The 23,440-nt window shown below is 43.0% G+C and overlaps 1 protein-coding gene across 22 annotated transcripts in view; it reads left to right on the top strand.

The window, feature by feature from the left end:
• The window catches only part of UNC13B (unc-13 homolog B), a 215,324-nt gene that overhangs the window by 185,058 nt on the left and 6,826 nt on the right, over positions 1-23,440 (top strand). For 21 of the 22 annotated variants that reach the window (XM_073881400.1, XM_073881406.1, XM_073881405.1 and 18 more), the window contains 15 exons: positions 2,424-2,593; positions 3,054-3,169; positions 3,495-3,658; positions 6,176-6,326; positions 7,903-7,971; positions 9,388-9,477; positions 9,816-9,944; positions 15,253-15,380; positions 16,021-16,106; positions 21,184-21,310; positions 21,557-21,653; positions 21,870-22,013; positions 22,330-22,407; positions 22,912-22,989; positions 23,232-23,320. In XM_073881400.1, the coding sequence (XP_073737501.1) occupies positions 2,424-2,593; positions 3,054-3,169; positions 3,495-3,658; positions 6,176-6,326; positions 7,903-7,971; positions 9,388-9,477; positions 9,816-9,944; positions 15,253-15,380; positions 16,021-16,106; positions 21,184-21,310; positions 21,557-21,653; positions 21,870-22,013; positions 22,330-22,407; positions 22,912-22,989; positions 23,232-23,320 (1,716 nt within the window). Of the gene's footprint in view, positions 1-2,423; positions 2,594-3,053; positions 3,170-3,494; positions 3,659-6,175; positions 6,327-7,902; positions 7,972-9,387; positions 9,478-9,815; positions 9,945-15,252; positions 15,381-16,020; positions 16,107-21,183; positions 21,311-21,556; positions 21,654-21,869; positions 22,014-22,329; positions 22,408-22,911; positions 22,990-23,231; positions 23,321-23,440 lie in introns of those variants that run through there. The other variant, XR_012374930.1, reaches the window with a different exon arrangement.

Here is a 23,440-nt window from a genome sequence, read left to right as displayed (position 1 = left end):
GGGGGTTTTCCTTTCTCCACAACCTCTCCAACATTTGTTGTTTCTTGCCTTGTCAATTTTTGCCATTCTAACTGGTGTAAGGTGGTATCTCAGTGTGGTTTTGATTTGAATTTCCCTGATGGCTAATGATGATGAATACTTTTTACATGCGTCTGTTAGCCATTTGTATGTCTTCTTTGGAGAAGTGTCTGTTCATGTCTTCTACCCATTTATTGACTTGATTATTTGTTTTTTGTAACTGTAGAAAGAGAAATTAGAGAATTGATTCCATTTACAATAGCACCAAAAACCATAAGATACCTTGGAATAAACCTAACCAAAGAGGTAGAGGATCTGTACTCTAGGTACTACAGAACACTCATGAAAGAAATTGAAGAAGACACAAATAGATGGAAAAACATTCCATGCTCATGGATCAGAAAAATAAACATTGTTAAAATGTCTGTGCTGCCCAGAGCAATCTATACTTTCAGCGCCATCTCGATCAAAATTCCAATGATATTTTTCAAAGTGCTAGAACAAACAATCCTAAAATTTGTGTGGAATCAGAAAAGACCCCGAATTGCCAAGGAAATGTTGGGGGAAAAAACAACAAAACTGGGGGCATCATGTTGTCTGATTTTAAGCTATATTACAAAGCCGTGATCACCAAGACAGCATGATACTGGCACAAAAACAGACACATAGACCAATGGAACAGAATAGAGAGCCCAGATACGGACCCTCAACTGTATGGTCAAGTAATCTTTGACAAAGCAGGAAAAATACGCAATGGAAAAAAGATAGTCTCTTCAATAAATGGTGCTGTGAAAATTGGACAGCTATATACAGAAGAATGACAACCATTCTTACACCATACACAAAGATAAACTCAAAGTGGATGAAAGACCTCAGTGTGAGACAGGAATCCATCAAAATCCTAGAGGAGAGGGGCGCCTGGGTGGCTCAGCCGGTTAAACGTCTGCCTTCTGCTCGGGTCATGATCCCAGTGTCCTGGGATCGAGCCCCACATCAGGCTCTGTGCTCAGCAGGGAGCCTGCTTCTCCCTCTTCCACTGCTTGCCTGCCTGCCTCCTTGTGCTTTCTCTCTCCCTCTGTCAAATAAATAAATAAAATCTTTAAAAAAAAAATCCTAGAGGAGAACATAGGCAGTAACCTCTTCGACATTAGCCACGCTACTTCTTTCAAGACACGTCCCCAAAGGCAAGGGAAACAAAAGCAAAATTGAACTTTTGGGACTTTATCAAGGTAAAAAGCTTCTGCACAGCAAAGGAAACAGTCAACAAAACAAAGGGGCAACCCACAGAATGGGAGAAGATTTTTGCAAATGATACTACAGATAGAGGGCTGATATCCAACATCTATAAAGAAATTCTCAAACTCAGCACCCAAAAAACAAATAAGCCAATAAATGGGCAGAAGACATGAATAGCAAATACATTCTTAAACCCCTATTCTGTAGAAGACACTGTAGATGATATTGTGTATCTAAAATGGGCAAGACATGGCGCACCTGGGTGGCTCAGTTGGTTAAGTGTCTGCCTTTAGCTCAGGTCGTGATTTCAGGATCCCGGGATCGCACGCCCATTGGGCTCCCTGCTCAGTGGAGAACCTGCTTCTCCCTCTCCCCCTACCCCTCCTCCTGCTCTTTCTTTCTCTCTGTCTCTCTAATAAATAAAATCTTAAAAAAAATAAAATGTATAAGACAATCTGCCTTCAAGAAGTTCCTTGTCGATTTGTCTATTTTTCAGTAGACCAGCAGTTATACTATAGTATTTCAATGGGATGTGCAAAGATACTATGAGAACACAGAGAAAAAAAGCAGCAAATTCTATCATTGTATGAGGCAGTAGGATCCCGTAAGCACCTGTGAGGGAAGGAGAGCATGTGGGGTACCTGGCCAAACTCCCTTTTCCAAAGCAAACATCATAGGGAAAAATAACAATTCAACTGGGTTTTAAAAAATGAAGTTCACCAAGCACATACTTAGATAGGTGGGGGAGCTGGATGGAAAGCTAAGCAGATATGACCAGATGGACATATCATGAACATTAACACCTTTACTGACTTTGGGAAGGGAACTAGCAGTTGCTTCCTAGGGGTCTTTAGCATTTGTCCACCGTTTGGTGGTGTTGATACAGCTAGCAGCACAGGAAATCAGAATTGTCCCTAATTACTCTTCCCCCCAACCCCCACCCTTCTTTGTGTCAAGGGAATAAGGACTCAATAATGGTATGTAGAGCCACCCAGGCTGACTAGGATAGTTTGTCTCACTTGGAACTTTAGTACCACTGTTCCCTGACTCCTTCTCTTCCTCTGCAGGGCCTCAAGTACAGTTGATGGAGCTTTGGGAGGGAATTGGAAGTACTAAGAATGGGTGTTGCTTTGTTGGTCCCTAGCAGAGCTTGCCTGTTTCTCTCACAGTGAGTGCCACAACTCTTCTGACCGCATCAAGGTACGTGTATGGGATGAGGATGATGACATCAAGTCGAGAGTAAAGCAGCGGCTAAAGCGAGAGTCTGATGATTTCCTTGGCCAAACCATTATTGAGGTTCGGACACTGAGTGGTGAGATGGACGTCTGGTACAACTTGGGTAAGGAAACAGGACCAGAGAAAGTTGCTGAGAAGTGATAGTATGAATGGAAAATCTGGGGGAAAATCTTATCTACTAAAACCATCACTCAGTCCCTAAAGCATTCCTCTATACAGAGTGTGCCTTACCTGCAGAGAACCGATCATGTGTGGAGATGGGGGACAGAGGTGTGGAAGTGGCTGGAACTCACTCTGGCTGGACATTCTTCAGATTTCAGAAGGCCCTTTAATTTTCATGCTCACCTCTAATAGTTTTAGCTCCCTATTCTCTTAATGGCATAAGAGAATTTCTATGGGGAATATTTGGGATATGTATAGACGATGTGGTCGCTGGAGTAAGTTCACCCTCTTTGGTGAACCCCTACATCAGTGCCTCTTTTTCCTTGGGTTAAACCAGGATGAGGGATGTCTGTGTTCTCTGTAGTTGCATTGGTGTCAATCTCTGGTTCTTTTCTTCTTAGAGAAGAGGACAGATAAATCAGCCGTCTCAGGGGCTATCCGACTACAAATCAGTGTGGAGATCAAGGGGGAGGAGAAGGTAGCACCATATCACGTGCAGTATACGTGTCTCCATGAGGTGAGCCAGCCCTTGGTAGATGGGGGTGTCAGAAAGCTGTGCTGGGAAGGGTCCTTGACAGTAAATAGGATTGCTGAATGGTTGAAGATCTGGGACCTGTTTTTTATTCACTGTGCTACCCCAGAGAGCCCAAGTAATAATCCCAGCCTTAGTTTTCTTTCACTAATGTAAGTGCAGCCTACTGGGACCACACGAGGAACTAGCAATGACTTGAAAGACAGAATTTCTTTGGCACCCTATTCACATTCTCCTGGACTTTACCACCAGTTTTTGGTTTTGTTTTTAATATGTATTTAACTCTTTTCCTTTGCTCTGTCTCCTGCAGAACCTTTTCCATTACCTCACAGACATTCAGGGTAGTGGAGGAGTCCTGATCCCTGAGGCTCGAGGAGATGATGCATGGAAGGTGTACTTTGATGAGACTGCCCAAGAAATTGTGGATGAATTTGCCATGCGCTATGGCATCGAGTCCATATATCAGGCCATGACGTGAGGCTCCCCTGGGACTTTGGGAAGTGGCTGCTAACTTGTAGGGAGGCTAATGAAGGCACATGGAGAGAGTGAACAGGTCCTTAGTGGGGTAGTATGTAGTGAATTGTTGCTTTCCTCCCTGAGCTGAGGTGAGGTGGGTCTGTGCCCCAAGGCAAAGAAAATATATGTATAAACGGAGTATGTTTATCAGGAATTCAGGGAGAAGATATTTATTTGTCTCCCCCAGGGTTCAGAGATAGGAAGGGCAAAGGGCATAAGAGGGTATGCCAGGACAAACTTGCCCAAACATCACAGGCCTGAGGAGATACCGCATGTGTGCTTACGTATATGTGTGTGATAGACAAGCTTTCATAGATTCACTAAACTATAGGGAAAACAGCTGTGTCTGGAGTTGAGCAAGACTCCTATGCCAGAAATTTTTGCCTACTATGAGAAGAGGTATTGTTTGTATATTGCTGAGACTGCCACTAGAGCTGTGCTCAGGAAGCAGCCCCAGGTAAACAGAGGGTAACTCTTTCCCTGAATGTGCTTCATTTATTCTAAAAACTTTTATTAAGTTCCTTTTATGTGTCACACATTGTTCTAGGTGCTGAGAACACAAAGATGAATAAGATGGGGCCTCTGTGCTTGGGGAACTGAGTCTAGTAGGAAAGAGAGACCAGTAAACAATTACAGTATAATATGATCAGTGCTATGGTAGAAGTAATAACAGGGTATTATGAGAGCATCAGAATTTTAGGGGAGGCATGTGAGGGAAGCCATTAAAGAGATGACACTTGAACTGAGTCTTGAAATACAGGAAAGGCAGAAGAGCATTTCCGGTAGGGCATGTGCTGGGGTGTTGAGATGCAGCTGAACATAGAATATTCAAGGAATTACAGGAAGTTCATTATAGATGGCAAGAAAAAATATGGTGAGGAATGTGCTTTGAGAATGGCCTCCCTACCATTCTTACTCTGTTCATTCACCCTGTATGATTTCATTCAAACCTATGACCTTAACCACTACTTCTGGGCTAGGGACTCCCAATTTTTTTTTCCAGATCACACCTCTTCCTGAATTTCAGATCCATTGTCATCTGCTTCCTTAGTATGCTAAATTCCAAATCGACATTGTCTCCACCAAATATGTGATATCTTCCTATATTTCCTATTTTAGTAAATGGAACAATTTTCTAGGCAGGTGTCCACACAAATTTAGGAGTCGGCATAAACTTTTCTTTCTTAATTACTACTGCCCCTTTAAATCCCCACATCCAAACTGTAAAACCTGGATTCTATCTCCTAAAAATGTTTTTAACCTATCACTATTACTATAGCACAATAATAATGATAATAATAACAACTCCCTTGTGCATTTCCTTATGTCCCAGGCACTGGTCTAAGCACTTGATGAATTTTAACTCATTTAATTCTCATGTTAACCCCGTGAGGGGGTATCATTATCTTTCCCATTTTAGGTAAGAAAACAGGCATAGAGAAGCTTACGTAATTTATCCAAAGTCGCTGAGTAAGTGGTGGAGCTGTGAGTCAAAACCAGTCTTGCTCTAGAATCTATATTCTTTTTTTTTTTTTAAGATCTTATTTATTTATTTGAAAGTGAGAGAGAGAGCACGAGCAGGGGAAGAGGGAGAAGCAGGCTCCTCGCCAAGCAGGGAGCCCGATGGTGGGGCTCAATTCCAGGACCCTGGGATCATGCCTTGAGCCAAAGGCAAACGTCCAACTGACTGAGCCACCCAGGCGCCCCTAGAGTCTATCTTCTTAACCATTTCTCTGTTCCATTTAGTGCTTCATTGCTTCTTTTCTGAATGATTGCAGTAACTCTTCAACTGCTCTTTCTGTCCTCGTCTCATCTCTCTCCAAGCCTTCTTTTCCAATTTATCATCAAAGGGAACTTTCTGAAAGACTAATCTGATCACACTGTGCCTTTATGTTAAAATTTGCCATGGTATTGAGGATAAACTCTTCTATTAACTATTCTGTGCTTGCTTCTCTTCTCTCATTTCTTGGTATTCCTCTATCAAATACCTGAACAGTGGCCATAACTGAGGTTTCAAATGAATCAGTCTTTCATGAATATGTTTGTCTTTTGCAATGCAATTTCCCTTTGCCTGCACACTTCTCCATTTGATTAATTCCTACTAATTCTTTAAGACTTGGTTCAGCCATCTTCTCTTTGAGAAATCCTATTCTAATCCCTTTCAGCCCCCAACCATTCTGACTGAGGTGATCTTCTTGTATGTTTCTACAGTGGTTTTGCCTAGCATGTCTTCGCTTATTGACTTTCTAACACTTCTTTCTCTGCCAGCCTATCACATCTTTGAATTCTAGCACCTAGAACAGGGCCTGGCACATGGTAGGCATTCATTGAATGTATATTTGAATGAATCAATTGTGAAGATCCTTGTATGCCAAGGTGATGGGAAGCTTCATATACACCAATGAGCTCTTTTAATTACTTAGTTTTTGCTGCAGGCCCTGAAGAGTCTTTGAGGCTGAGGATGCTATTTTTCAGGCACTTTGCATGTTTGTCATCCAAGTACATGTGTCCTGGTGTGCCAGCAGTGATGAGCACCTTACTGGCCAACATCAATGCCTACTATGCCCACACAACTGCCTCCACCAATGTCTCTGCATCTGATCGCTTTGCAGCCTCCAACTTTGGGGTGAGTGTGATGTAAAAACATACCTACTCATTTGTTATCAGTTAATAAAGTTTGATTTTTCCCAGTAGGCACTATAGAGTTGTTTAATATGCCTAAAATTCAGAGAGCTGACACTTAGATGAACTTGTTTCTTTATGGGTGTGTAGACTATGCTAATAGACTCTTCCTTATTTCATTATGGATAGGTAGACTTACTAATGGACTCTCCTCAGACATGGATACATGAGAGAAAGTGGAATAGCATCACTGTGGTTTCAGGGGTACCACCTGGGCTGAGGCAGAACCTCTCTAGGCCAAGAACTTGGTTGAGTCACCATGTTCCTTAGTCCTGCAAGTCCACAAGTAGACCTTTCTTAATATTATTTTGTTTCTCTCTGACTCATACCACTCAAGTTCATATGCAACTGATGTCTGAGTGAAGATTCCAGTATATTCCTGAGCCTATCCCTTTTCTAGTGTTTGGACTGTTTACCCTATCCAGGATGTGCCCTTTCCTGGTTTTAAGTTACTTGAGAAGTTGAATCTTTATTCAGAATGTCACCTGACACAAGTTCAATGTAAACTGAATGAAATATCTTTGACCAGCCACAAAGATTACCTCTTAAGGAATAACATTACTGGGACTACTCCCAAATCTACTGGGTCTCTGAGCCCTGTTTTTTGGAAGTAACCATCTTCCCTTTTTTGGTAGAGTCTTTCTGTAGATTAATTAACATCATTGATTAAGCCACTCAAACATGTGTTCCATTATCTCATCCCATTATATATATTTATGTAAGTCCTAATGATCTATCATACAATCAGTGTATGAGTTCTAAGAGTGCTATACCAACAGCCTATAGGCATGTGATTCCACATTTAGTTATACCTTTTCTATAAAAATCAACTTAAAATAGTGTGGTGAGCACTGGGTGTTCTGTAAGACTGATGAATCACAGACCTGTACCCCTGAAACAAATAATACATTATATATTTATTAAAAATAATATAAAATACAAATAAATAGTGTATGTTATTTATTTTAACATTAAACAAGTATAAACTAAGGAAAATGATATGGAATGTGGTTGAAAGAGAAACCCTCTCAGGTCTGCTTGATCACCTTCCAAATGAATCAGTTTGTCCCTCTTATCCCTTACTGGTATGCTGTGGCTATTTAACTGTTAAGAGCTGCCTGAGGGTAAGTCAGGAGACCACAGACTCAGGAACAAGTTGGAGAATGTGTTTTGAGTTTCCTTTTATTTGACTAAGAGGAGTTAGAGTCCCAAAGGGATGGAGATGCATGGGTCATCTCCTGTTGACTCTTATATAGAAAGAGCTGTTTCTCTCCTGGGAACTTCCTGTCCCCTTGCCAGTGTAAGAAAATTCCCCAGTTTGAGACAGAGCCACTAAGAGATGGAACAGGGGCCACCTATCCCAGTCCTCCGTTACATTATTCGTTCTCATGGGCAATGATGAGATAGGATGTGTCCCTAAACCAGTGTCTCCTCCTCACCCAGAGATGGTTCTGTTTCTGCTACAGTCTAGGGAGCTTAGATTATTTCTCTCTTCCCTGTTATTTGTTTCCTACCCTCAGAAAGAGAGATTTGTAAAGCTACTGGACCAGCTGCACAACTCACTGAGGATTGACCTCTCTACCTACAGGGTGAGTGAAGACATGACTGTGAGATGGAATAACAGATAATATCAAGCTCTGTCTAGAGAGCCTGTAGTCCAATCTTGGCTATAAAGATTAAAGGCAAGGAAAATTGGTCCCTGTCATCACACCTACGCACATGCCAGTGCCACTGACGTCTGTGGTTCTCCAAACTCCAAAGACCATGCAGTGTGTAAATAGCAAGTGTGGCTGTTTTTTTATAGGCAGTTGGCTTTCCAACCATACTGATGTCACTCTGTCAAATCCTCTGATGACATTCTCATTAGGGTCGATAATCTCTTCCAGATTATGGAAGAGGATAATCTCTTCCAGAAATGCCCCTTATATTTCTTTTTGTATTTTTCATGTTCTCTTATTTTTCAAGGGAGGTATGAGAATCTGGCTAAGGGGAGAGAAAGAGTAGCTTGGCTTGGGCAAGTGATTTGTAGCAAGGGTCATGTCCATTCCTAGAATGGAGGGAGGAAATAGATATACTAGGAGAAGGGGGTACCAGGGACAGGGCAGGACAGGAAAATGGGCAGTTTCCCAATTCTTCCTAAGTTAGATCTTCTTAGAATGGTTTTGTTACTTGCTTTAAAGTGTTGTGAATTTCCAGAACCGGCAATATATCCACATTAAAAAGTAAGTATAAAAATAACCTCAAAGTCAAAAAGAAGTGGAGTTTTAATTATCTGCAATTTCAGTGCCCTCCATTTGCATGAATAATGGAGAGTTGACAGTATATCTTATATTTGGCATGTAATTAGCCATTTGAAAGTTTAAAAAAGCAACCCTTAAAATGGAGAGTGGCTCAACATCTCCCTTCAGCTCTCCTTGGCAGCTTCCTCCTAAAACTCATGCCAAGGGGAATGAAGTGAGGCATGGTGGGAAGGTCCTAGGGAAGTCACTCCAAAGCAGTTTTGCTCAGAGCTCTGCCATCTTCTGGCTCTGGAAGGAATGTGGAATAGCTGAGGTCCCTTGCACAGAAAATATATATCCTTGATCTAAGTCTGGTCTGTAGTGTGGCTCCATTTATATTCCAGAATATACAGTTACATTATAACTTTTGAAGAACTCACTGTTTAGGTATAAGAATCTTCACCCAAGAAAAATGTGTGTATAAAATGTGTGTGTTTCTGTCTGTGTGTTCATTTGTGCAAATGCTTACACATTGCATGGGAAGTAGGGTTGGTGTAGGAGGTGTTGCTTGCTGGGCTGGGGATTATTAACCCCTGCTTTAGGCAAGAGCCTGTCTTTGTCATAGGAAAGAGAGGGGAGACTTTAGTTTTACAGCTTTTTTGTTCAGCTCAACTGGGGAAAATCCCAGTGGGTAGTAGTTAAGGAAGCTTTTTATTTCATTGCTTTTGGCAGGGAAGGCTTTCATATTTCTCTTTTCCTTTCTTAAATTTGCTTAATTTGCAACAGAATAATTTTCCTGCTGGAAGCCCTGAGCGGCTTCAGGACTTGAAGTCAACAGTGGATTTGCTGACCAGCATTACTTTCTTCAGAATGAAGGTAAGAGATAAACTGGGCTAGATGGTGATGGACTGGGCACCTGGCCACAGGAACATGGAGAATAAGAATCATTGGGCACAATCTGAGGCTATAGTATTCATCACCTCTAAGCGCACATTTCCATACACCTGTTCCCTGGGTTACATCTGAGAAGACCGTGGATCAGCAGGGATGGGATGGGCAGTTCTCCCAATCAGGTATCCTAGCAATTTCATCCTAGGGCAGGGTGCAGGGACCCATCGAGAGATGCTGGGATCTGGAATAGGTTGAGGGGAATTCTAGGAGGAGATCACTCAGGTGAGCAGGACCATGGGCCCATTTCTTTTATTAATTGGCAGGTGCAAGAACTGCAGAGCCCTCCAAGAGCCAGCCAGGTGGTAAAGGATTGTGTGAAGGCCTGTTTGAACTCCACATATGAATATATCTTCAACAACTGCCATGACTTGTACAGTCGCCAGTACCAGCTGGTAAGAGGTTCAGGATCAGGTGGGACCAACTGTCAGTGGCCCTTGGATCCTCAGTTTTCCTTTACTGTGGTTATGGTGGAAGGGAGCTTAGGACAAAGTCCTTGATGTTCTTGAGGGTGAGTAAAGTGTAGAGTGAGGACCTTCTAGACCATGTGAGACATTTGTGGATTGATAGGGACCATTGGACGAGATGTGACATAACTGAGTTGAGCAGAAGTGGCAACAGTGAATTTTAGTTTGGTGCTAAGTGACCAAAATTTGGGCAGTTTTAGCAGGGGAGTAGGTGAATTCTCAGTCCATCTCAGAATCTCTTTTCTCTCCCAAGCTTATTTGTTCCAGGCTGCCTTCCTCTGAGATACGTAGTTGTCTCTCTGAACTACCGGCTTGTGGAAATTTAACTTTTCTCTTTGACACTTCTCTCTGCATAGCATGGTCTTCTGAGATTTATTCATTAGCTGACTGTCAAGGCTGACTCTTATGCTTCTGTGAGGCTGAGCTACTTCACTTGTTTTATGCTGACATCCTAACCTACTACCTGGTGACTGTGTATATTTTTCTAGATCCTTTCAATAGTATCTTTTATTTTCTAATTTCAAAGCCAGGACTTCTTTCTGGGTCTAGTTACTAGTTTACAGTTTCTGTCTTAATAATTCTTTTCTTTTTTAAAAAGATTTTATTTATTTATTTGATAGAGACAGACACGGAACACAAGCAGGGGGAGTGGGAGAGGAGAAACAGACTTCCCAAGGAGAGGGAGCCTGACGTGGGTCTCGATCCCAGGACGCTGGATCATGACCTGAGCCGAAGGCAGACGCTTAACGACTGAGCCACCCAGGCGCCCCCTGTCTTAATAATTCTTGCAGACCATGAATTTGCAGAATAGATTCCCTTTAGTCCAACAAATATGTATTGAATGAGTCAGGTCTGAGGAAAGCATAGTGCTCCTTCAATTAGTTAGCAGTTTCTAAGCATATATATAACTCTAATCAAAGCATTCTGTGAGAAGTGCCTTGAAACCTCAGTAAAATTGAAGGGATTCCAAGAAGGAAGAAGTCAGATATTGGGAAAAGCTACTAAAACAAGGGCATTTGACATAGACCTTAAAAGGCAGTAGGATTTGGACAGCAAATGATGGGAGGACAACCTAAATCTCTTAGACATTTGCTTATGGTGAATACATCCAATTTGTAATGCTTCCTAGGAGTACCTCACTTAAGACTAAAATCTTGTTCACACTGCCTCCTCCCATTCCCAAATGCTCTTTTTGTGCCAGCCCTATCTTTAAGGCTTCCTCCTTTTAAGGCTTCCTCCTTATAAAACGTCCCATTGGTTCTGAAGCTCATGTTTAGCTTTGTTTGTTTAGCTTACCACACTCTGGGGTCCTTTGTCATCCATCTGTGAATTCTCTTTGGTTGGAGAAGACATAGTTCTCAGCTTTGATTTTTCAACTATGAAGGGGTATATCTGAATATTTAGTCTCTGTTCCTTAGCATGAGATGAACCTGGACTTTGAAAGAGAGCTTATAAACCATTCAGGTACTTTATTTAGCCTTTGAATTTTGCCAACTGTTTTTTACTTTTTTTCACTCTCATTTTCTCGTTATTCATTATTTACACTGAGGCAAACCATTGGTGTCTTTTTATTCATTTCTACTCACTTTCAGTAATTGGTTCATTTATCCATTTATTCCCTTAACAAACTGAACATGTAGGGATGTAAAGTTAAGACACATCTCTGTTTTTGGAGAGCTCATCATTTGGTGGAGGCAGGTGGCACAAATTACTAGATATATTTATTTTTTTAATGTATTGGGTTTATTATTATTATTATTATTATTATTATTATTATTATTACTGAATTTCATTGTAGTTGCCAAAGGTTCATAGAGCGTGTTCTGGGAACCTACAAGAGAGGCATCTAAGCAGACCAGTGGTGTCAGGGAAAACTTTCAGAAAAGGTAAAGCTCAGCCTGAATTTTGAGGAATGAGCAGGAGTTGGTTAATGAAAGGGGTTGGGGAAGAGAGGGATTACCATATAGAGGTAGTAGAATGTTTGGAGGTACAGAATTGTAAATGAGTATGTTAATTTGAAAAAATATAAGCAGTTTAATTTTTTTTAAAGATTTTATTTATTTGATAGAGAGACAGTGAGAGAGGGAACATAAGCAGGGGGAGTGGGAGAGGGAGAAGCAGGCTTCTCGCTGAGCAGGGAGCCCTATGCGAGGCTCGATCCCAGGACCCTGGGATCATGACCTGAGCTGAAGGCAGACGCTTAACCAACTGAGCCACCCAGGTGCCCCGAAATATAAGCAGTTTAATTAGGGTAGTTACAATGTCAGGCTTTGGAGTTCAGCTATCTGGGATCAGATCTTGGTTCTACTCTTTATAGCTATAAGACCTTGGACAAGTCATTTAACCTCACTGCCTTTGACTGAACTTCCTCTTCTGTCAAATTAAGGTGATGGTAATTTCTACCCAATGGAGTTGTTAGGAGGATTAAATGAGATAACCCATGTAAAGTTCTTAGGGTGCCTGGCACCTAATAAGCACTAAATAAGTGGTGGTTGTGGGGCGGTGATGGCTGCAAGGAAAGGGAATTGGTAAGGTGTGGGGTTGAGAAAAGAGGTCATATTATGAAGGCCTTTTGTGTTAAGCGGTGGAGTTGAAACTTATTGAAGGCCTTGACTGAAGGCCACTGAAGGGCAGAGGAGTCACGCTATGAGAGAGTCCTTGCAGAAAGATCACTAACAACTATGTGGAAGAGGATTAGAATGAAGATTAAAGATCAGTTAGGAGACCCTTGAGTGATAAGGATAAGGTAGTGGCAGAAAAAGTTAAAGGAAGAGATGTATTTAAGTGATATTAAGCGGGCAGAATCCACATTCTGTGGGTTCTGTCCTGGTTTCTAGTAACTTCCTTGTAATGCAGGTTTATTAAGGACTGTGGAGACTGTGATGACATATGGCATCGCACATAAAAGTCCTATCCCTCTTCTTCTGGGTGGTTCCAACTTTGCTTTTGTCCCAGTGGGAGATAAATGTCCATTCCAGCAGTGACCCCCTCCTTCTCCTGTCCAGGGTCTGAATGTAGAACTGCTTCTCCTTTCCTGAGATTCACCATTGTATTCCTTTACCTCTTCCCAACCAAGTCTTTTTTTCTTCCCCTGGCTTTACTGGAATATAATTGGCGTATAACATTGTGTATGCTTAAGGTGTGCAATGTGATGATTTGATACAAGTGTATATTGTGAGATGTTTACCACAGTAAGGCCTGCGCCTCACGTAATTATCATTTTTTGTTGTTATGGTGAGAACATTAAAGCTCTGCTCTCATAGCATCTTTCCAGTATATAGTATGGTATTGTTAGCTATAGTCAACCTTGCTGTACCTTAGATCCCCAGAACTTACTCATCTGAACTGAAAGTTTGTACCTGTTGACCAGCATCTCACCATATCCCCTACCCCTCATCTCCTGCCCAACACCATTCCACTCTTTCTATGAGTTTGATGTTTTTAGATTTTACACAGACGTGAGATCATACAGTATTTATCTCTTTCTGTCTGATTTATTTAATTTAGCATAATGCCCTCAAGGTCCATCCTGTTATCACAAATGACAGGCTTTCCTTCTTTTTTAAGGCTGAATAATTTGTTATATTTATATACCACATTTTCTTTATCCTCTCATCCACTGGTAAATACTTAGGTTGTTTCCATGTGTTGGCTTTTATGAGTAATACTACAATAAACACAGAGGTACCATTAAATATTTGAGATAGTTACTTCGTTTTCTTTGAATATATACCTAGAAGTGGGAAGGCTGGATCATAGAGTAGTTTTCTTTTTAATTTTTTGTGGAACCTCCATACTGTTTTCCATAGTGGCTCTACCAATTTACATTTCCTGCCAGCAGTGCACCAGGATTCCCTTTTCTCCATATCCTGGCCAGCATTTGTTATCTCTTAGTTTTTTGAAAATACTCATTCTAACAGGTGTGAGGTGACATCTCTTTGTGGTTTTTATTTGCATTTTCCTGATGTTTAGTGATATTAAATACTTCTTTGTATACTTGCTGGGCATTTGTTGTTGTTTGTTTATTTATTTGAGAGAGAGAGAGCTGAGCAGGGAGCCCGATTCAGGGTTTGATCCCAGGACCCTGAGATCATGACCTGAGCCAAACTCAGTCTTAACCGACTAAGCCACCCAGGCACCCCTTGCTGCTGGACATTTGTATGTCTTCTTTGGAGAAATGTCTATTCAAGTCTTCTATTTTTTAATCAGATTTTTTTGTTTGCTAATGAGTTATATTCCTTATATTTTGGATATTAATCCCTTACCAGATAGAAGGTTGGCAGATGTTCTCTCCCATTCTGTAGGTGGCCTTGTCATTTTGTTGATTGTTTCTTTTGTTCTACAGAAACTTTTTGGTTTGATGTAGTTCCACTTGTTGATTTTTGCTTTTGATGTTTGTACTTTGGTGTCATATCCAATCATTGCCAAGGCCATTGTCAAGGAGCTTTTTCTCCTATGTTTTCTTCTGGGAGTTTTATGTTTTCAAATCTTGTATTTAAGTCCTTAATCCATTTTGACTTAGTTTTTGTGAGCGGTATAAGATAGGGGTCCAGGTTCATTCTTTTGCATGTGAATATCCAGTTATCCCAACACCATTTATTGAAGAGACTATCCTATCCCCATTGAGTATTCTTGGCTCATCAAGACCTTTTCTTATACAGCTAGGCAGATAGCTTCCTAGATAACAGTTCTTCCTCCTAATAGCATTCATGAGGTTAAGGGAAGTCCTTAACCCACTGAAGGTTGGACCCACTTGCATGCTAGGTCTGTGCAGTAGCTCCTGCAGAACTTGAAGGAGCTTCTCAGAGCTGAGATGTATATGTATGTGTGTGATGATGTAGGGGAGGTGTTGGAGGAGACTGCCATTGGGGGTCACATGGAACTAGACCTATTTAGTAATGCTGGAGGGGCAACTTACTTTGGCTGAGGAGTCACTATACTCATAGCTACTGAGAGAATGAAGAAGAGGGGCTAGCATCCTTATGTCTCCTATACTGACCAAACTTATATTATGCCCTGGAGCTGGGGAGAGAAGTTCTCTGGGATGGACTGTTTGTGTATAAGGACCTCCCAACAGTCACCCCTCTGAAAGAACATGGGCAGTCTTGTGGAAGACAGGCTCTAGGAAAAGAAGGGTACCTGATTCTAAAGGGGTATGGGGAGGGCAAGAGAAAGAGGGAGATTGGAGACATTCTCCATATTCTACTCTGATTCTCACTGTCTCCTCTGGAACAAGAAACAGGAACTACCTCCAGAGGAACAAGGACCCAGCATTCGGAACCTGGATTTTTGGCCCAAACTCATCACACTCATTGTGTCAATCATAGAGGAAGATAAGAATTCCTACACACTCATTCTGAACCAGTGCGTATCAACCCACTTGGCCCTGTGTGGTTGGTGGTTGGCTTGTCCATCTGTCTAACAGCCTCTTTCTTTCCTATCTCTGTGTGTTTGCAGTGCCACCTCTTCCTCCTGTACGTCCATCTGTCCCTCTGTCCCTTGTATCTGTCTGAGTAACTGTTTCTGGAGACAGGTGTGGAAACATAATGGGGGGCCCTACCTAGACTGAGCCAGCCTCCCTGGAGTGAGAGGCTCCTGGGAATGGCTGCCATAAGAGTCCCAGGGGATCCAGAGATCATGTGTGTATGTGTCTGTCCACTGTGAATAAAGTGGGCTTTCTGATGCCTACCTCTTTGCACTTTTTTGTCCACCTTCTTTAGCCTGGGCCTGCCTTCTAGCCTCAACCCTTCTCCTCTGGGCCTCAAATCCCTGCCTTCTGGGCATCCTCTTCCCTGGGCCCACCTTGCCTGAAGGGATCCCCTGCCCCCACTTGTCCTTCCACTGGCTCCTGGGTCCCTTTTCTCCAAAATGAGCCTAGTCCTGTTTCCTAGGCTTCTCCTCTCTCCTACCTGACCTCTAAGAGATTAGGCACATTAGCTTTGGAATCAGTCAAATCAAAAAGCTCTTGCTTTGTTCTCTGACTGTGGCTTCTTCCGTCATCCAGGTTTCCTCAAGAGTTGAATGTGGGAAAAGTCAGCGCGGAAGTGATGTGGCAGCTCTTTGCCCAAGACATGAAATATGCTCTGGAGGGTAAGGTGTGCCCAAGGCAGTGGGCTGTAGGCCTCTACTCCAAGCACCTTGTTTGCTGTCCCTTTCCTTTCCCAGACAATTATAAGTTCTGGGTGAATGGTATGGTGAGAAACCAGAGGGATTCTAGGCTGACGTGTCAGGAGTCCTTAGGTAGGCATAGGTTCAGCCAGAGTAATAATGGAAATGGCTGTGTGGATGTGGATTTTCCCTTCTAGCTTTAGAGCAAGTGCCTGTTTAAGACTTTCCGTAGCCCAAAAATCAACTCATCCCATGCTGGGTATCCTCAAGTGGCCCACTTCCTGGAGTATGAATGGTCTTGTGAAGTTTGTCTTTACAGTTTTAAAGAATCGTAGAACCTTAAATACACAGATAGGATTATTTGCTTTTATTAGAGACTGCCTGACCTGGCTTTCCTAAAAAGCTGTTCTGGAGCCAGAAAGATACTTTTTCCCTACCTTCTCCTATAAAGCAACGTCATGGACAAATTACTATTCATCTTTTTCATTCAGCTTATTCTTTTATTCATTTCCTGCTTTGGTTCACAAAGATATCACTGTCTGCCTGTATCCAACTTTCCAATTTGTACCCTTCTGTGTTCACTCATTTAGCTGCCTTTCCTGTTGTTTATATGTTAGTTTGTCTCCTCAGTTTGTGCAAGTGGACCTACAAGGAAAGGGAGCAGTCCGGGGCAAGGACAAATCAGAGTCTGGAACTGTTATTTTGATGGAGTGGCAGGGAAAATGGGTAACCCTCAGACTTAAACTTCTGAGGTTTAGGAGTAGTAAGTTTTGAGGCTGAAAGAAACCTTGAAGATCTGTATTAAGTTTGAGACAGACAGAGACTGTGCATGCACATTCTGCAATTCTGCCCCAGAGCGATGGCTGCCTCTTTCCCACACTGGGTCAAGCTTGGGGCTGTAGCCCAGGGCTTAGCCTTGCAGGCCAGTGAGGAAGTCACTTGTCCCCTCTCCCGGTAGCACTCAGCAAGCCTAACGGGGGGAGTATGGTCCAAGTTCTTGAAGAATCCCAGCTCTGATGGGTTTTGCGGGGGGGGGAAAGATACATACCTGTGAAAAAATCAGTTTCACAAAAGGGATAGTATGAGGTGGGGCAGCGGTTTTCAAACAGCGGTATCTTAGGAGCTAAGAGAAAAGGGAATAGTCAGGTAGGGGGAAAGGGTTGCTGGGCTTCAGGCCTTTCATCTGGTGCCAGTTAAGTCAGTTCTGCTTTTATCAATCTTATATGGGGTTCTAGGTGAGATTTCTTTTGAAAGGGGAGTTCTGCTAATGTTTACAACAAACACAAAAGGATTGAAAACTGCTTTAAAGAAAGAAATAATGTTGACCTGGTTGCAAATCTCACTTTCACCACCTAATCAGCAGTGTGTTCTTAGACCAATATTTGTGAGCTTGTATTTTCTTATCCGTAAAATGGGAATGATAATAGCATGTTTCATTGAGCTGATAGAGTAATGTGTAACATACTTAGCATACTGCTTGGCATTTACTTGGCACTGAATAAATCTTATTAAGGACAATAAGAAACCGCATAGGCTCATGAGCAGAGATGCAGTGTGAGCATAGTAGCTTTTTTTTTTTTTTTTTTGAGAGAGAGTGCACATGAGAGCGAGAGCTTGAGAGCTTGTGAGTGGGTGAGGAGGGGCAGAGGGAGAAAAAGAATCTTAAGCAGCTTCCACACCCAATGCAGAGCCCAATGAGGGCTCGATCTCACAACCCTGAGATCATGACCTGAGCTAAAACCAAGAGTCAGACACTTAACCAGCTGAGTCAAGGGGCACCCTGCAAAGTAGCATTTTTTTTTTAATTTAAATTCAATTAGCCAAGGTATAGTACATCATTGGTTTTTGATATAATGTTCATTGATTCATTAGTTGAGTATATCACCCAACATTTTTATAAGATTTCACATCAGGGGAAAATGGGGCAGCTAGAACAAGGAGAGACTAGAAGCAGGGACTGCAGATAATGGTATAGTAATTTAGGGCTGAAAGGATGGGGTTAGAGCAGAGAATTGGAGAGGGAAGAATGGCTTTTGATAGCCACTGGAAGGAAGTTGTAACAGGACTTCATGACTGTCAATATGGAGGCCAAGACAAGGGGAGGAGTTTGGAGACATGGATGATAAAAGGATAGCGTTGACTCCAACTGTGAAAATGGTATCTTTCACCCAATTTTTTTAAGTCAGTTTTACTGAGGTATAATTTACATACATAAAATAAAAACACTCTAAGAGTATAATTTGATGATTTTGACAAATATACATACTTGTGTAACCACTATCCTAATTAAAATATAGAACAGAAAGTTTCTTCATGCCTTTTTGCAGTAGATCCTCAGCCCATTCACTAAGTGCTTTTTAAGTATTTTCTATATGTCAGGCACTGTGCTAATTGTTGGAACCCCAATGAGATGAATGAGGCATAGACCCAGCCCTTTGAGAAGCTCACACACCAGTCTAGACAACAGACATATAAGTTGGCAGTTCCAGTTCAAAGTTATAAGTGCCACAAAAGGAATAAGGTGCTGAGAGGAGAAGAGTGTAATCCACACCTGTGAAGGCTTCTAGGAGGACCTGAGGAAAGGACCTGGGAACACTTCCTGGAGGAGATGATATACAAACTGAAACCTGAAGGATGGGAGGACTTAGCCAGTGGGGAAGGGAGGTAGTAGTGATGGGAAAAGGAGACCTAGAACATGTTAGGCAGAGGATACAGTATGTTCAGAGATGTGGAGTCTAGAAAGAGCTGTCATGCTTGGGGAACTGGAAGCAGTAGTTCAATGTGACTAGCACGTTAGAGTGTAGGGGGAAGAGATAAATAGGAAGAGTGTAGGGGGAAGAGATAAGTAGATGAAGATAGAAAAGTAGGGCAGCCAGATCATAAAGGAGGTGGTAAGCCATGTTTAAGCTTTTGGACTCCATCCTAAGGCAGTTTGGAGCCACTGAACAGCAATCCCATGTTAAGCAGGGGATTGACATGATCAGGTGTATAATGTGGAAAGGCCACTCACTGTGGCTATGGTGTGGAAAATGGTTTGGGGGAAGGAAGACCAGGTTGGAGACTATTACTGTAATCCACGTTAAAGGTGGTGGGAACAAGACCTAGGCAGATGACTGTGTAAAATGGATAGATTCCAGAGAAATTTTGGAGGTGAAATCAATAGGGATTGGTGATTTAACTGGATGTGAATAAAGAGGAAGAAAGACTTGAGGATGATGCTCAGCATTGAGCAAGAGGCTATGATTAGTGTGTGTACTCAGTTCAGCTTCAGCTGGAGATGTTAAATGGCGAAAGATGGGGACTAGAGTTAAACTCTGGCCAAGTGAGATGTTCCATCAAAGTCTTAGAGACAGTACCAGAACCAAAGAGAGATTTGGGGGAGATAGCAGTAAGCTGGATAATTGAAATCATGAGGTTGAAAGAACTCTTCAAAGATGAAAGATGCATGGAAGGAAGAATGTGGAAATCAGGGGCAGGGAAAGATTTAGAGAGTTGATTGCCCCTTCCGAGAGATTAACCATCCCTGTACTTCTACCCCGCAACAAAAACCTCAAGCAACTTTACTGGAGCATGACTCCATGGGACTTGTTAGAATAAAGTGTGACCAGTGTTTCAGCAGTCATCCTGTTAGTTTCTGTATCACAGAAGTTAATATAGAAATTGAGGTTTGGGATCAGAGTACAGATAATGGATTGACAGAGAAAGGGAGAATTATATAAATACAGTAACTTAAAGGTCCCTAGAAGAAAGCAGTTAGGGAGTTTTGGAGTGATGGAGCAGTACTGTCTCCACTTCTAGTGGGTTACTTAATAGGAAGGAAGGAGAGCCCTCCTCATGGTACCTTTTTATGTCTCTAGGTTCATGGACTGGTTTAAGGATAGCAGAGTGTGGGGTGGAAGAGAAGGGACAAGCCCTGAGAAGTCTCTCTGATGTCCCCAGAAGTGGTGCTGCCTGCTGTGCCAGGAGATGAAATTTCCTGGCACTGAGAGCCTTTTGAGGCTGAATCCCAGGCTCCTATTTCCTCCTCAAGTGTCTGTTGTACTAATTCACAAGGGCCAACTGCCACAGATTGGATTTCTGTCTTGATGTGGAGGAGCATCACCCATAGCAACTCAAAGTTAAACAGTAGAGGTCACAAGGACCCTGACCTTCCTTTCTCTGTCGCTGAGTACTCTTCCCCATTTACCTGCTTTTTCCATTATGTTATATATAAGCACACAGTTGGCTTTTGTTATTTCAAATTAATGCTTTATCTATAAAAGGGGTAGATGAATGGTGGTTGTGGCCATTGCTCCAGGCATTCTGGGCAGGGGTGATGTTTGTCCTGGATTCTCCAGGAGGCTCTGGAGATCCAGCTAGATGACCTTAAAAGTCCATAATAAGCATCCCAGTTTTTACAGCATGATAGCCCCTTCATCTGGCTGTGTTTCCATGGTTTCCAAACTGACTATTCAGGTTTGCATACTTCTTGGAGAGTTCATTTTCTGTGTCTCCACTGTGTTCTGGGGCACTTCAGTTTACCTCAAGATGTTGTTACACTCTGGCTGCTTAACTACACTTTCTATCAGCTTGGGCTCACTTTGGTTTTCCCTATCTCTGTGTAGTTTTCATTGACTCATTCATGCCGTGTATAGCTGCTCATCACTGCATTTAAGCCTATCTGATGGAATGGCCCAGCTACTAGGATTAGAGAAGTTCTAGGAAACCACCATCCCTTTCTAGTCCTGGGCAGTCTCCCCACTAATCAACATTAGCACCCACATCCCTTTCTCCTCTTTTTCACTAGCAGCCAGTAGCTCAGTTGACACTTCCAGAAGATAGAGCAAGAAGACTATTGACCCTGTCTGAGAGTTTGGCTTAGTCTCTAAAAGAAGATTTGGGCCAGGCTCTTGGAGAGCAGAGTACTGGTAGGGGGAGATGGTTGTGAGGAAGTGGTTGGGAGTCACCCTTGTTCTAGACATCTGATAGAGCTGCCTGACCAGATCTGCTGCTTTGGGAAAGCTCAGAAACCATGGCCTCTACTGTTGGGACCTGACTCAGCCTTCTTCCCCACCACTAGAGCATGAGAAAGACCGGCTGTGTAAGAGTGCTGACTACATGAACCTACACTTCAAGGTGAAGTGGCTTCACAATGAATATGTGCGAGATCTGCCTGCCCTCCAGGGACAGGTGCCTGAGTACCCAGTGTGAGTCATCATGTGGGCACACACAGGGAAGGGAAGGGGGTCCCTCCATCTTAGGGGGTGGGCAGGACCTGTGTCTTCAGTTCAGTTTAGCAAGCAAGTCTTTAGACTGCCAGTTCTGGGCTCTTTTGTAAAAAGAGAAAAGCATCAAACTGTGCCCTATCTTCCCAAAGACCCTAGTCTGGGGGAGCTGTTAGGCACATGGCATATGCCAACCACTGGCTCCCCAATTTTCCTGCCTGGCTGTAGGTGGTTTGAGCAGTTTGTCCTGCAGTGGCTGAATGAAAATGAGGACGTGTCCCTGGAATTCCTGCGTGGGGCCCTGGAACGAGATAAGAAGGATGGGGTAAGTTGGAGGCTTGGACTGCACAGGGGTCAGGCCAGGTGTCCCAGCAATTAGCTGCCAGCAAAAGTTCCAGGGCTTTAGTTTCTTCCCTGTGGAATTCATAAGGAGGACTTTTGAGGGCCAGAGAGCCACAACTGCTGGGCAGAGCCCTTTTGAACCCTACAAACTTGGGAAAAGGTAGTGGCTGAAGATGATCCTGTTGTTGGCCTTCCGTAGTTCCAGCAGACATCAGAACATGCACTCTTTTCCTGCTCTGTGGTGGATGTCTTCACACAGCTCAACCAGAGCTTTGAGATCATCCGGAAGCTGGAATGCCCAGACCCCAACATCCTTGCCCACTACATGAGGAGATTTGCTAAGGTGACCATGACCCTCCCTTCTCCCTTCCATGTGCCTTTACCATGCTCACAGCCTCATCACAGGCCCAAGCTCAGTTCCTCTTTGTGGTGACCTAAAGTCTGGCATCACCCCATTCTCATTTGCTTGTGTCTGGGGCAGACTGGTGGGTTTATCTTGGTGTTGTTCTGAGGTTGAGAGGGAGCTTTGTCCCTTACTGTGAGATTCCCCTGTACCTCCCTGCTGTTGTTGTTCTGGGATGACAGGTATGACCTCAGGCAAGATCCCTGTAGGGAGAGCTAAGGGTTACCTCTCCTTTCCTTTTTTTTTTTTTTTTCAGACCATCGGGAAGGTGCTGATGCAGTATGCAAACATCTTATCAAAGAGCTTCCCAGATTATTGCACAAAGGAGAAAATGGTGAGGGTCAGGCCCTGGGACCCTAGAGAAGAGAGTGGAAGACATTTGAATCCTTGCTTTTGAGGCTATCCTCAGAGCTGAGGGTGGGGGTGATGCTCCTGACTTGATTCCCAGTAGGGCTTCTCTTGAGATGATGACACAAAATAATAAGAACTTGACTAGGAGTTCCTCTGAGCCTCCATTTTGGAACTTTTATTTTCTACTAAGCTAGAGCTTTACTTAATCTTTCTTTTTTAATAAAAAAAAAAAGACATTCAAAGAGTTAAAAGGATAATACCGTGAACACCTGAGGCCCACCACCCAGCTTAAAAACAGAAACATTTGTTTCTAGTCTTCATTCAAGGAGAACTGTCTAAATTGGTTCCAGATCTCAGTGTTTAGGAAGAGATGCATATGTGTTGTAAATTTCCTGTGGTTTTTGGAGTAGTGTGAGAGAGGTACCCTAGGCTGACAGGTCCTGTGTGGAAAGGAGTCAAGACTCAACCGCTCCATCTGTCCCCAAAGCCCTGCATCCTGATGAACAACATGCAGCAACTGAGGGTCCAGCTGGAGAAAATGTTTGAGGCCATGGGAGGCAAGGAGGTAGGTCTCAGGGTGTGGGGTTGCTGCACTTTCCCTTTGTTCCTGAGCCCCCTGGTCATAGAACTCTATCCTCTCCTGACTAGGTATACGTCAGCAATTTAGCTTAGGGTCTGGGCTGGTTTAAGCTGAGGGATTTAAGTAGGCATTGGGGTAAAGGCCCTCTGAGGGAGGGGTTAAGGGCCCAGGAGGGGAGAAAAGTGTACAAAAACCAACTCAGCTGAGCACACTTTCTGTGGATACAGTTGGACCCTGAAGCTGCAGACAGTTTGAAGGAGCTGCAGGTGAAACTGAATACAGTTCTGGATGAGCTCAGCATGGTATTTGGAAACAGGTCAGTGGCCCCAAACACACAGCCGTAAGAGCCAGGTGTGGCCCCTGGCCATTCGCAAAGCCCGTGCCCCCTACCCTCCATCCAGCTGCAGGTGTGTGGATCTTCCCTCTCCTCCTGTTG

This window comes from Callorhinus ursinus, unplaced genomic scaffold (genome assembly GCF_003265705.2).
Source record: "Callorhinus ursinus isolate GAN/ISIS: 27379988/994484 unplaced genomic scaffold, GSC_fseal_2.0 scaffold42, whole genome shotgun sequence".
Classification (NCBI taxonomy): domain Eukaryota; kingdom Metazoa; phylum Chordata; class Mammalia; order Carnivora; family Otariidae; genus Callorhinus; species Callorhinus ursinus.
This window is presented reverse-complemented; position numbering and strand designations above follow the sequence as displayed.